Here is a 14741-nt window from a genome sequence, read left to right as displayed (position 1 = left end):
ATAAAGCAAAATCAATTTTTGGTGGAAATTTTATATTCAATTTACCTTATCTACTAACCTAGAATCCAAGTTTCCAGAGAGAGCAATTTTAGCTATGTCCTTTACCTTCAAAACATGATCAATTGCCTTATTCTGACAGCAGAGATTTAATTGTGGGGAAAAAAAGTATTTGCAAAAATATGGTTACTGTAGAAACAATGTCCACAATAGCCAAACTATGGAAAGAATCTAGATGTCCATCAACAGATGAATGGATAAGAAGGTGTGGTGTGTATATATATACATATTCACACAATGGAATACTATGCAGCCATCAAAAAAACCCAAAATCTTGCCATTTGCAACGATGTGGATGGAACTAGAGGGTATTATGCTAAGTGAAATAGGTCAATCAGAGAAAGACAATTATCATATGATTTCTCTGACATGAGGAATTTAAGAGACAGGGTGGGGGGCTGTGGTGAAGTAAGGGGAAAAAAATGAAACAATATGGGACCAGGGAGGGACACAAACCATAAGAGACTCTTAATCTCAGGAAACAAACTGAGGGTTGCTAGGTGGTAGTGGGGGAGGGATAGAGTGGCTGGGTTATGGACACTGGGGAAGGTATGTTCTATGGTGAGTGCAGTGAATTGTGTAAGACTGAGCATTCACAGACTGTACCACTGAAGCAAATAATAACATCATATGTTAAAAAATATATATAAAGTTAGCAATAGGGCCCAGCACATCCTCTCTTTGACTAATTCAAAAATACTTGGCTTGAAGTTACTACTTCATAATCCCTGACCACACTGTTAATAGAAAAAGATACTGAGAGATTTCAGAGCTATGAATAACAGTGGTTTCCAGCGTAACAATAATCAGTCCCCACTGTAAAGGAGATGATGATCAGGCTGTCACCAGGGCTCCGCTTGACTCAGCCTGATCTGGGTTCATTTTGGGCTTCTAGGCAGAGTAAGAAGGGCTGAATTTCTTCCCATGAAGTATCCCCTGGTTCAGTAGCCACACGCTATGGAAGCATCCCATCACTCTTCTTAATAGAAGGATTATGATCTTCCTGGATGTGGTCATAGAGTGCCCACAGTCTGACCACAATAGTTCCACTTCTCCAATGAGAATATTTTGCATAAACTGTTTCTCTCTCCCTTTTTAAAGCTTCATATTACAGATGCAACACATAACAAATAAGTAAATAAGGTCCAGCTATTTCTTAAAATTTACAGCTTTCATGAATTTTTAAGGAACAGGCCAGGAGAAACTGCTGAAGCAAAGCAGTTGGGTAGAGGGTATGACAAGAAGGTCTAGGAGCCTCTTCAATATTTCATGTGCCCCAAAGCCTCTGACAGCTAATCATCTCTTAATGGGACTTGCCCTTTGGCCTTTGTGTTTCTAAGGGAGTAAAATGTTTGGCCTCCAAACAAGTTATCACTCACTCATTGACTAAACACAAGCTGAAAGTGGCCTCCCAGGCATCATTGGTCTTTGCTAGTTGAGTGTAGAAGGTCCCAGATTAGCATTACTCACCTTTAAATCACCAGTGGTTTCAAAGCCACCTAAGCACTTGCTTCAGATCTGGAGATAGCCTCCCATTGCACCTCTCCCATTATGCCTCTCCTAAACATAGATGGGAAACCAGACATCATGGCAGCCGGAGAATGAGTTGTGGAGGGGTCAGCCATGATCATTAGGGGGAGATGAAAGAATTGAATAAGACAAAATGCAACATGGGATTTTGGAATGGAACTGGACAAGTGAGTGATATTTGAGAGGAAATTCAAGGAAAGGGAGCAGGAATGGACCTGGAAGGGACCACACTGAGCAGAATGGAGGCAATAGGAGAAGTGAAAGGAAGGGAAGGGAGGTGGGGAGGGGTTAGAAAGATGACGAGGGAACAGGGAGGATGGTAGATGCATTGTGTGTTCATTGCAGTGGAAGGAGGAGAGATAAGCTTGTCACCTCCTCTCTCATCTCCCAGCACACCAGGAAAAGAGATTGTGCCTTCCTCTTTAACTTGTACCAGCAATAAATATTCTTTGTATATTTGTAAAAATGAGAAAGAACCTAGCGAGGCTCCTGGTGTGAAGAGTGGTTTCAAAGTGGCAAGCACCAAGAGTTCCCTAATCCTAGTTTTCCAACGTGGAAAAATAAAGCATATTGTTTGTTAGGTCAAGGGGAAATTTTCACAATTTACAACCTTATGACCAAGAGTGTATACCCAAAGAATGCTCCTTTGGTAAGAAATATTGTTGAACTGATTGGATGCGTCCAATTTGACTTAAACATAGTACAGTCATTGATTACTAACACAAGACAATTTTACCCATGGTCTTTTAATATTTTCTTCAGGATTTATTGTCTTAAACACCTTTCACACAGTTATATTTAAAGGATGCTCAGGTATAGGTATTTTAACTAGAGCACAGAGGTTATTTTTGATTAATCTGATCATTCTATACATGTCACCATCAAAATTATGTTGTGTCAGGGAAACAAACAGTAAGAGATAACTGAACAGTCCTTTTCTTGATATACTTTAAAAACAAGATCCATTATTTTCCATAATTTCATCTATTTTAGACACTATGGAATTCCTTTTTGACCATAGGCCTCAGATTCGCTTTGCTGACTTAAGCAAGTTGCCATGATAAAAGGCCAAGATGGTCATCAGTCCTCCTGTTTTCACTCTTTAATGCTCTTCTTTAAAAAAAAAAAAAAAAAAAAAATTATGTATTTATTTTAGAGAGAGAGAGGGAGGGAAAGAGAGAGAGCAAGTGGGGGGAGGGTCAGAGGGCAAAAATCTCAAGCAGACTCCCCATTGAGCACAAAGTCTCACCCAGGGTTCCATCCCAGGATTCATGAGATCATGACCTGAGCTGAAACCGAGTGTCAGACACTCAACTGACTGAGCCACCCAGGTGCCCCACTTTAACTTTCTTCTTGAGTTTGTCCTTTTTCTCCAGCTTCAGAAGATGTGAGATGCTGATCACAAGATGTAGAAAAATAATCCTCCATCTTATGATTATGACATCATTCTAGACTTCCCCCCAAGATCAAATAGTTTCAGGTCAGTACCATAGACTTCCCCTCTATTGCACAGATGACAAATCAAGAAAGGAATAGGTTCCCCCACACAACTCAGGGAGCTCTCAGACTCCATGTGGACTCCAGAATTTTTGGTTGAATTCTAAAAAGTTATGAATTTCACTAAACAGTTCTTATTTGTCGCACTGAATAAATGAGCCAGTTCCCATCCATTTAATTTAAGATGGTTCTGACATGAATTCAGGGAGTTACTGGAGGTTAGATAGGAGAGTAGTGAACACTGATCTCTTTTTAAGAACATTTGAGAATTCCTCTCCAAATATCAGCACTCATAAGAAGGCTACTCGGAGACATTATATGCTTACCAACCAACCCCCTCATGCCCGCCAGACATGACTGAGATGCAGCCATCTTTCTTGAGGCATGTGATCTGTTAGCAGAAGAAAGAGAAGAAAGGGATGCTTGCCATGTTGCCAGAGCTGTGCTGAGAGGCACCGGACTGTCTTTGGGCAACTCACTGAGCTGCCACAGGACTGAGAGTTCCTTGAAATGGTGCAATTTGAGCTCATCTTCAGGAGCTCGTTGGGGAGTGGGTAGAAAGGAAAAGGGATCAAACTACCAAGAGGCATGAGTAGGATTGACCTGGGCAAAGCACCACATGACGGGCCGTAGAGGCTGAACACAGGGAATACTGAATCTCTGCATTAGAGATCGCAAAAGCCAAACACTCAGAACGACCCGTGAGAACAAGTATAAGACATCCAGTGGGCAGCTATTATTGTGTGCACTGACATAAGCTCCTTCAACTCTCTGAGATTTGGGTGCATTATTTGCAACGTGAAAGCAAACCAATGTCTACCCTTGAGTGTAACTACGGGGTTCAAGTGGAAATTCTTTGAGTGGAAATTCTTTGGAAAGGTGAATGACTCTGTGCTGGTGGACGATGATGGTGACCAAGTGGTGGCGAGCGATTACAGAACCACAGGGGTTTGTGCTGAAAATAATCCAGATCTGGTCTAACCTGTCCACATTTTACCAGTAAGCCAGACCTGAAGTGACTCAGCCAAGCTAGTTAATGGCACAGCAGGAACCAGGTCCCCAGGGTCTTGGGTTGAAGAAAATAAAAAATCTCAAGTCCAAATCAACTTCCTGGTGACATGGGTTTCCCATCTGGCTTCAGTTCAGTCTGGTGAGTGTAGCACAGAGCAGGGGCCTGATCCCTGGAGGGCGCCACCCCACCCCACCCACCACCTTGGCAGGTCTGATGCTGGATGCAGCCTCTCTGAGTCCCTGTGTCATACTTGGGATGGCATTCCATCTCACAGATATTGAAACCAGGGTGTGAGGGCAAGTTGCCAGGTGGCACATTGCAAAACAAATGCCCCGTTGTGTTTGCGGCTGTGCCGTATGTGGCTTTGTGAAGTCCAAAAGCCATCCAGTCGCTGTGACTGGAATGTGACAGTAATTTGTAACAACGGTGACTCTATTCCCCCCGCCCCCTTGGTCTACTTTTGTGACATGCTCCAAAATCCTGAGAAAGGCCTGCAAAAGAAATGTTCAGAAATGTTCTAAATGGGTTTGGAAAACTTGTGAACCCTGTCTGAACTTTTATTAGGTTCTCCCACAACTCACCCGTTTGACATCAGAACAAGGAAAGCATTATTTATAACAGCGTGTGTGAAATCCCAGAAGGGACTCTTGAAAGAATTAACGTGAAAAATGTGTCCCAAAGAGACTTCAAACATAAAACAAATGATCAGATGGGAAAACATGTAAATCAAAAGTGGGATCTTTTTTTCCTCCTTTAAAGGAAACAGGAGCTTTTTCTCTGGCCATTTCCAACATCGGACAGAGAAACTGGGCGAATCCGGGCTATCATCAGAGCACCTGTCCCTGCAGAGCGAGGCACAGAGGGGAATCGTGTGCACTGGCTCTTCCTAATGTCTCCAGAATGGAGGAGATAAGATAGTAAAGGCTACAGGGAAGGAAAAGACACCTTGAATGCATCAGTGCATTGGAATTTACAAAGCACTTTCCCAAACTTTTGACTGTTTGAGTGTTTACCTCACCATAAGCCCGGGAGGTATAAAATGTTACCCATATTTCATAGTTGGAGCAACTAGGACAGCAGTTTAGCAACTAGTCGTTGACTAAAAGTCCTGGAGCCCAGCTTCCAACACCACGAACTAAGTGTTGCCCATGGCGTTACCAGTGTGTATGCACAGGAATATGGAAAGCATGGCATCTTGTTAGGTGAGCACATCCCACAGTGGGATTTTAGTCGTCTGATTCTAGATGTATGGAGGTGATTCTCTGTCTCTCTCCCTCTCCCCACAAACACACATGCAAATTAGTTAATTCACTAAGTTAAACAAAATCAAATCTTTTTTTTCCCGCCAAACTCTCAAGATACCTTAAGACTCTGTGTATCATGATTGTCACAGAAATGAGGCAACTTACAGGTTATAGGGTTTTTGGTGGCCTGACCTAGAAACCTCTGTGGGGAGCTGGCTCTTAATCTTTTGAGGGCCCAGTATCCAAAAGACTACCATGTGTTTGTCCATAAGGTCCTAGTTCTCTTTTTATCCCACACAGACCAACTATATATTGATCATAAATCTGAATTCTAATTGAAATATTTCCATAAAGTCAATAAATATGTCTTTTCCACTAAAAACCTGCACAGAGACCTCTCACTCCACGGGACTCTGCACCGTGTAGCTCCCTGCACTCACCACAAGTCTTCTTCCTGGTGCAGGTCTGTGGGTCACCAGCACCTGAAGGGAGCTTTCCTCTTTGGTGTCCCGAGTCCTTGGGAGTGTCTAGAAACATGGGGAACCCCTTGTGTATTGGCACACATTTCCTTTCCCAAAGTTCTGGGCCCATGGGGCTCCAGGGTCATGAGCCGGGCAGTTCCTCAGTGGGGCCAGCAGCACCAACATGGCGTCCTTTCCGGTCCATCGCTGCCTATGCCACACAACTTCTGTTTTGAATATCATCCCTGATGGGAAGTATTGACATCACCTTAGGCATGTCCAGGCAGCTCCATGAAGGAAATCTGTGCCCATGGAAGCCTGTTGGCCCATCACTGCATGGTGAGAAGTGAGTGATGAAACTGAAAGCTGATGGAAGGCCACCCACCTCTACTTAGTGTCAGAGCTGTGGGTGTGTTCAAAGTGAACAGTAAACATATGAGGGCACCTTACCCCGACCCAGGAATTTGTATCCCTACTTGTCAGATTTAGAGTCCTTGTACAGAGAATGGAGAAAAAACCCAACAGAATGTTCTCCTCCTTCGACACTCAAGATCTCTTTGATGCTAAGAGGGTTGTTGGAAATCACCAAGCATATTAAACAGACCGGACACTCTTAGCTCCTTGGGCTCAGGAGTTAGGGAGCATTTTTCAGGCACTGTTCGTCTCTTTCTTTCCTTTAATGAGACAGAAATGGACACCGACCATTGTAATCGGGCAGAAACTCGATGTGGCATCTGTCTGAGAACACGGGGCTGACCATCGGGTCTCATGCCTGTGTTTCTGTGTGCTCACCTGCTGTCCGGGCATCAGGCAGCATGTTTGAACTGGTAGTGCTGCATTTTCCAGCATGAAAACCAGGACCCACCACCAGTTTGCTCATGGTTTTGACATCAGACAGCCCCAGTGCGCTACAAACTGAAACGTGAAATTCTTAACTTTTCTCCAGGAAGTCAGAAATCCTAAACAAACTGTCCTTATCAAATGAAGTACCCCATGCCTGTGGTAATGCTCTCGACATCTAATGCCTCAGCTGTGCTGTTTTCACTAAAATGGACTTTCCCCAAACTGCATCTATTTATCTTTGGACATAAGGTCAATGGTAGTTAAGAGGCAAGTCCTAAGCTCGGGGTCTAAAAACTTGACTGCTTAACCATCAGAGCCTCAGTTGCTTCATCTGTGAAATGGGACTAATCGCTTCTACCCTGACCATGGCTGGATTGTGGGAGGGCATTTGAGGCAGCACTGTGCACTCATCCTAAGACCTGAGAGTGGAAGGAAGCTCTGGACTTGCCAAGAAAGTAGAGTCACTTGTTGGGTCATTCTGGACACAGTTTCCTGCTTGTTTCCTGGTCAACATGATCTTGTTAATTAGAAGACTGAGTCACCTTTACACCAGGAATCATGTGTGTGTGTGCGTGTGTGTGTGTGTGCGTGTGTGTGTGTGTGTGTGCGTGTGTGTGTGTTATCCAGGATGAACACCTGCCCAACATCGTCTCTGCCCTATCTAGTTACCAGAAAGAGAAAATCGTAAAAAATATTTAAAAAAAAAATACTTTGACCGTTTTTCGCCCTGCTTCTCTGTTGCTTTTTTCTTATGAAGAAATTGTGTTTCCCTCATGTTTTATAAATAATTAAAATTAACAAATACAAATAAAGGAAGGACAAAAGTGTCTCCTACCTGATGAGGGGAACTTGGTTTTCGGGAGACTGATGCCTCCTTTCTCCCCCTTCTCCACCAGGTCGGTGGCCACACAATGCTGCCCATTCGCTGGATGCCTCCAGAGAGCATCATGTACAGGAAGTTCACCACAGAAAGTGATGTCTGGAGCCTGGGTGTCGTGTTGTGGGAGATCTTCACGTACGGCAAACAGCCCTGGTACCAGCTGTCCAACAACGAGGTGTGCAGTGGGCTGGGCAAGACCCCTGAGGGCTGAGGTCCAGAGGCCAGAGGTCCACAGACGTGTGGCCTTGTGGGCGGCAGCAGCTCCCACATGGTCTCTCAGGACCTACACATCATGGGCAGAGTCTAGTCACTCTCTGAGTTTAAAAGTTCTAGAGAAAGAAAAGCAGTGTTTGCTCACACACCTGGGACTCACCGGTGGTGGGAGCACTTTGTGCTGCTCATCTGGTAAATTCGGAGCAGGTGTGGCAACCCCGTGCCTTCAGAGGCCAGCTAGGTTTTTTGGTAGTATTCCAATAGGTTTTAGGTTTGGTTTTTTGTTGTTGTTGTTTTGTTTTGTTTTGTTTTTTTCACATTTCACTAGAACATTCTTGTGTTTTATTTCCCTATTTCAATTCTTTTGCAACCGTTGTCTCTACTTGAGGCATAGCTTCTGGGTCAGGCACCTCACATCCTCTTCAGGCCCGCATCTGTTTTCTATCCCAACTCCACTCATTTCCACAGCTCGAGTGAGGTCCCCTTGTCAGTCAACACCCTGACGTGAAAGTTCCAGGCTCCATCATAGGCCAGTAAGACCAAAACACATTGAAATTCCTGAGTGAGGTAGCATCCCACAGACAGAAAACATTTCTCCACCAGGTTGGTGACCTCAGTGTGCCCAGAAAAAGGGATCTAAACCAATGAATTAATTGTTCTACAATAATTGTTCTCTTCCTTCAAAAAAAAAAAAAGCAAATGCTTTAAATGGGTTTCTTTAGAGCAGCCTTTCCCTTGCACAGACATCTGTGTTATCGGCTTTGTTTTTCCTCTTGTCTGACGCTGTCTTTGATCTCTATCCCGTTCAGGTGATAGAATGCATCACTCAGGGCCGAGTCTTGCAGCGACCTAGAACGTGCCCCCAGGAGGTCTACGAGTTGATGCTGGGGTGCTGGCAGAGAGAGCCCCATATGAGGAAGAACATCAAGGGCATCCACACCCTCCTTCAGAACTTGGCCAAGGCATCTCCGGTCTACCTGGATATTCTAGGCTAGGGCCCTTTCCCCCAGACTGATCCTTCCCAATGCACCTCCTCAGATGGGCCGAGAGGATGAACGTCGTTTAACTGCCGCCGGATGCCATCAATCTGCTGTTCTTCACTCGGACAGTATTAACAACAAAGACATGGAGAGGCTTTCTGAGGGAAGCCATGTGCACTTCTCCATCCATAGACACAGTACGGACTACTTTTTGGCATTGTCTCTTTCTCTCTTTCCACCTCCCTTAGTTTCTTCCCTGGTTTTTGTTTGGGTTTTTTTTTTTTTTTTTTGGTATTTTTTTTTTCCTTTTTTGGTCTTCCTCGCTTCATAGCCCCTACACTTTCTTTTGAATCAATCTGGCTTCTGCATTCCTATTAACTCTGCATAGACAAAGGCCTTAACAACCCTGATTTGTTATATCAGCAGACACTCTAGTTTGCCCACCACAACTAACAATGCCTTGTTGTATTCCTGCCTTTGATGTGGATGAAAAAAAGGGAAAACAAATATTTGACTTAAACTTTGTCACTTCTGCTGTACAGACATCGAGAGTTTCTATGGATTCACTTCTATTTATTTATTATTATTACTGTTCTTATTGTTTTTGGATGGCTTAAGCCTGTGTATGAAACAGGAAAACTTGTGTTTAATCTGGGAAGCCTTTATCTATGGGAGATTAAAACCAGAGAGAAAGAAGATTTATTACAAACCACAGTATGGGAGGAACAAAGACAACCATTGGGATCAGCTGGCGTCAGTCCCTACTTAGGAAAAACCCAGCGACTGTTAGCTGGGAGGAATGTATTCGGCACCTTCCCCTGAGGAGCTTTCTGAGGAGTACAAAGACTGTTGAACTCTGTGCCATGGACTATTCTTTTCCCATCACCAGAAACACTAGGGTGTAGTTGAGAGAAAAGATGGCTTCCATGAGACGCAAGATGGCGCATCACACGCCCAGACAGTCTTGTCTTTGCACGTCATGGTAACAACCCTGGTTTGTCTTTCCAGGTGTTGTCGGCTGAACCTTTGTCGAGTTTAGCTGAAAATGGGTGAATTCTTGTCCAGAGATCGTTTCAGGGTCAGGTGGGAAAGCCAAAGACTTGGAAAAGATAAGACAAGTTATAAATTCGGAGGCATTATATTGAACTTTTCAGATAGCAGTTCCCTCCGACCCCTCCCCTCCACCCCTACCTGTCCTTTAAACTGTGCAAGCAAAATTGTGCATGGTCTTCTTCGATTAATACCTTGTGTGCAGAAACTGCTGCTCCAGACGTCGTGCCCCTGATATGTAGAGCAGATCCATAAAGAGGTATAACATATAATTAGGGGAAGCTAATGGAGCTCATTAGCTGAGTATCAATGTCTCTGCGTCATACGACGGTGATGGGTTTTAGTGGAGATGGACCCTGAAGCCTGGATGTCCTCATCCACATGGAACGGACTGTGGGACTGTGGGAAGGGCAGACTCAGTCCCCGAGGGAAAAGAAACCTCACCCTGGGGGCATCACTTACATTGATGTTCAGTGTGCACAGGCTGAGACCTTGCTCTGGGCTCTGGGTGGGAGAGTGGTTTCATTCCCAGTGTACTCCATTGTCAGTATGCGGTTTTGTTTTTTTTCCACTCCATTAAAAGACGTAAAAATTTTAAAAAAAAAAAATCAGGCATAGCACGCCAATGGGAAGCTATGCCCAGACCAAGCTTTGGAGGTGTGCTTCTGGGTCTAGTGATGAGTTTTGCGAAAAGAGGTTGTAAATTTAAATAGAAATTTACAGTTATTTGGATGATCGGCTTTACCAAGAAAGAAAAATATTTCTGTTCCTCAAGAAAACTTGCTACCCTCTGTGAGGGGACTTTTGTTAACTTGACATCTTTATAACACAAGCCAGATTGAAAGTGAGTGATTTTAATTCATCTTAGGACATTTTATTTCGTATTTGTTTCTGAAGGTGCAATTGCTCTGTTTCAGTTTTGCTTGCGCCCTTAATTCCTGGAGCACCTTATTTTCCATTTATAGGTTTTTGAGAGCCCGTTCTCAAAAAAATCAAAAGTGTCGATTAACAGACAACAAAAGGAAATCCAGTAGCATCAGCAGTCAAGTGAAGGGGGTTGGACAAGATAATCCCTACAGTTCCTTCAAGTTCCACGCTGGCCTAGGAGACACGGGAGTTGAGCTGATCGTTCTCTTTGTCGGTGAAAAAACCCTCCAGAATGCACATAACAATATAACGAAAGCCATATCTCCATGGTATATGCCTGCACGAATCTATCGTATTAAGGACCACGGTACTGCTAAAACACTGTGGCACTCTGTGAAGCAGTAACGAAGGGGCAGATTGTACCAAACCTTCGTAAATTCCATCCGTGATGACCTGAACACCTGCACGGGTTTGTCATTCTGCGTGACCTGCCAGCTGCTTGGGGGGCGGGGCGGAGGGGGATGGCGGGGGCAAGGGGCGGGGGGCGGGGGGAGAAGCTGCAAGTGATTTGTTTTATTTTAACAGAGAGCAAAAGAGGTAAATATGCGGAGGGATCAAATTCGAGAAGGGCTGTGCAGTTTTAAAGCAAGGATTTGTTTAAGGCAAATGAGAAGATGGGAGGGTTCTATACCATTCCAATGTGTTTTCCTCTGAAAGCAAAAAGCAAAAAACAAAAACAAAAACAAACAAACAAACAAAAACTCCTTCCCTTCTGACAAGTCCCTCTAGGTCTTGAAATGAAAGATTCTATGCAAGTGCAAAGTTTTCTAGTTATTTATATTGCTGATTATTATTTTTTTCCTCTGTTGTCTCAAGAGTATGTGATTTCAGAGACGTCTCTCATTGGAAGAATACCAGATTGAACGAACCAGAGAATAGCTTGAAATAGTCATCACTGTTCCTCCACCATCCCCTCTTCTCATGCTCTTTTGATTTTTACAAAAGGGACGTCCTTGTTCTGAAGTGTAACGATCACAGAATATGGCCTGCTACCCAATTCGTGAGAAACTCCAACCACAGGAGGGACGAACCTAATTCCCTCGCCCAAACTCAGCCTGACCATTGTTTCCATTTACGGATCGCATCATAGTTTTCCAGGCACTTTTCGCCACTGTTAGCCAATCATTCCCATTTTTTATAAGTGAGGCAATCGAGGCTCGGAGAAGTTGAGTGGCATGCTGGAAATCTCCAGGCTCGTTTCCGGCACCAGGGGGATTGACTCTAAGTGTTCTGATTCTGAAGTTCATGATTCTGCCCGCTAGAGACTCCAGGATACAGACAAATGGTCCAAGAAAGCAAGCACACTGATAAACTCACGAAGCCAAACGTGGTCCGAAGAACAAAAGGAAATACGTGAGATGACCAGGAGCTGAAACATCGTGACATAGAATCATGCTTATAGCTTCAGCTAAATCCTTGTACACTGAACCAGCGTCATAACCAGGCTTCTTTAGAAAACATTTTGAACTATGCTATAAAAGATCCTATCAATTCATATTATACACGTGTGTTCACATCCGCACTACCTGTGGTGTTTTCATGTATTTATATGTGTGTTATAAATACTGGATTTATACATATGCAGACACACAGACACAGTGTGTTGTGGGCTTATGTATAAATGTATAGGCACACAATACTAGAGATAATGATAAGTAGGGTGCAGTATGACTAATTTGCTTAAAATCTGCTAAATAACCAAAACTTTTTAATGTCCTTTTGCGGTTAGTGCTTCCATTCTCCATGTGGGTAGGACTACATCGCACTTTTCAACTTTGTGCGGTACTGCATGGGTGGAAGACATATTTAAGATAATGTGCTTCCCAAAACAACTGAATCAAAGCCATCCCACTACACTGAGTCCTTTCCTTGGCTCCTTGCAAAGGAGAATGCAGACTGAAATAGATCTCCTTATGTAAAGGTCCGGGAAAGGAAAATTGATTTTTTTTGTCATCTTTTTGCACATTTATGTTATGCTCACCTTGTCCCACGGTGACCCCTGTACACTTCTGTTCAGAGTCCAAGCATTCCAGAAGAGAACCGGAATGTCGGGAGCCCAGTGTCTCAAAGGCCAAAAGTGAGAAGTCCAAGACCCCACCGCGAGGCAAGCAACGTCTAGGAATTCCCATAGCTGAGTGGGGATGTGAAGCAACAGTATAAAGTGCTGTCCTTTGCAAAGAGCCATGACAAAGGATCCCCTGGTCAGAAACAGATGTTTCTTTTTAACCTTCCCTTTTTGCAAATTGGATCTTCTATAATGCCAACAGTATTAAATTGTTTGTCTTATTAAATAAAGGACCCCATACACACACACACACCCTCAATTCTCTTGCTCTCTCTCTCTCTCTCTCTTTTTTTTCCCCTCCCCATTTGAGGATTTTTATTCCCAATGTTGAGCTCAGTTCCGTCCATCACAGAAAATCTCGTGAGCGGAATGGATGATGACCCAATCCTCAGATGGCTAATGGAAGCTAAAGCACTTCCTTCACAGGGCATAATCATGGAATGTAGAGACTCCCAGGTCATGATAGCAAATGTTATTCTAAAGAATCTGGGGCGGGAGGGATTTGCAGTTAGATACGACAGCATGTGCAAGAGTATTTTCTCATTGTTGGGGCTGGAATGAATCACTGCTGCTCAAGTCAAAGGTTCTTAAATATTCTTCATTTTTGCATTGTGCCCCCTTCTCCTTCTACCTTTATTTATTTCTGTATTTATTTATTTATTCATTGACTTATATATATATATTTTGGCTCCATTCATCACCAACACAAAGCAAAGCAAAAAAATATATATATATGTGTGTATGTGTTGCAGGCAAAACACTGTGAAATTCACAACAGCAACCAAGCAACTCTTTTGCCATCTTTACATACGTCTCAGGAGACGAAACGAGAACACATGGGGATGTCATTTTTTAAGTCTATGCATTCTAGGCCAGGTCCGTGGTTTTCTTTTTTTCTTTTTTTTTTCTTCTTCTTCTTCTTCTTTTTTCCTTTGGTCTGTGCATTAACAAAAATGATTCTGAGCGAAGGTTGGCTGAACGTTCAACATAATGGAGCAAGCGTAACAAAAGCTGCTAATAGCCACATGTTTGGACTGGAAAAGAAAAATCGGAGAAAATGAAACGTGTAAAGACCTACATCTTGCAGCTTGTATATCTTACTATTGCTTTAATACTGTATAAAACAACTGGAAATGTTTTAAATACGAAGTCTTTGAATCAAATGTGGATTTTAAATATGTAATCCCTTGACAAATGACCAAATTCTTGTGAAATATTGCTCCCTGCATTCATTGGTTGTTACCCATCACTTACAAATCTGCCGAGAGATGTGGACACTCTCTACATCTGCTTCTGTACACAGAGAGATGTTTGTATATACCCAGGCCACACACACACACACGCACGCACACACATTTCAATATCTCTCTGAAGATACATCGCCCCTTAAATTGTGACCTGGTATTTGGAACTCTCTTTTATTTGCTTTATTTTCCTTTTAATGTGACGTCTCTGTGCTGATACTTACTGGTTCTTGTTTTGCGATCTGTTTTTGAGGTCCATTGCTTTACTAAGACCCACTGCATCTTGGCTGATTTCAAAGTGACACCAGAATAACAGTGTTTGAAAAAAAAAAAAAAAAAGTTTTGTTTGTAAATCATGTGACCAGCTTCTCTCAACCTGACATGGAAAGTCTCTTGTACTACAGTGTATTTAATAAAAATGATGTCTTACAATAAATAACATCCTCCAAAAGAGACACTGAAGGTTACATGACAATTCCTTTTAAAATGTAGAGCGTTTCACACAGCATGTATGCTCTTTTGGCAGTCTGTCTGTCTTTTTCATGTCCGTCTGTCTGTATTTTAATTAGGGTCACTGCCGATGGCTGCACTGTTCATTAGTTGAAGGAAAGAAGAGTATGTGGCCTTTGGAAGAAGTCCCCTCCATTACTTGGCACTTTCAGCTTCTATCTTGGATAACCAGCACATCACCACCCAATAGAACTTTCCGCGATGACGTAAATGTTCGACCTGCTCTAT

At 43.1% G+C, this 14741-nt stretch overlaps 1 protein-coding gene across 3 annotated transcripts in view; it reads left to right on the top strand.

Annotated features, from left to right (window-relative positions):
* NTRK2 (neurotrophic receptor tyrosine kinase 2) overlaps positions 1 to 13503 on the top strand; it is a 324764-nt gene extending 311261 nt beyond the window's left edge. For 2 of the 3 annotated variants that reach the window (XM_059411760.1, XM_059411758.1), the window contains 2 exons: positions 7541 to 7699; positions 8547 to 11134. In XM_059411760.1, coding sequence (XP_059267743.1) covers positions 7541 to 7699; positions 8547 to 8732 — 345 coding nt within the window. In that variant the 3' untranslated portion in view covers positions 8733 to 11134. Of the gene's footprint in view, positions 1 to 7540; positions 7700 to 8546; positions 11135 to 11510 lie in introns of those variants that run through there. The other variant, XR_009406303.1, reaches the window with a different exon arrangement.
* The last annotated feature ends 1238 nt before the right edge of the window (positions 13504 to 14741 follow it).

This window comes from Mustela nigripes, chromosome 9 (genome assembly GCF_022355385.1).
Source record: "Mustela nigripes isolate SB6536 chromosome 9, MUSNIG.SB6536, whole genome shotgun sequence".
In the NCBI taxonomy this organism is placed as follows: Eukaryota; Metazoa; Chordata; class Mammalia; order Carnivora; family Mustelidae; genus Mustela; species Mustela nigripes.
This window is presented reverse-complemented; position numbering and strand designations above follow the sequence as displayed.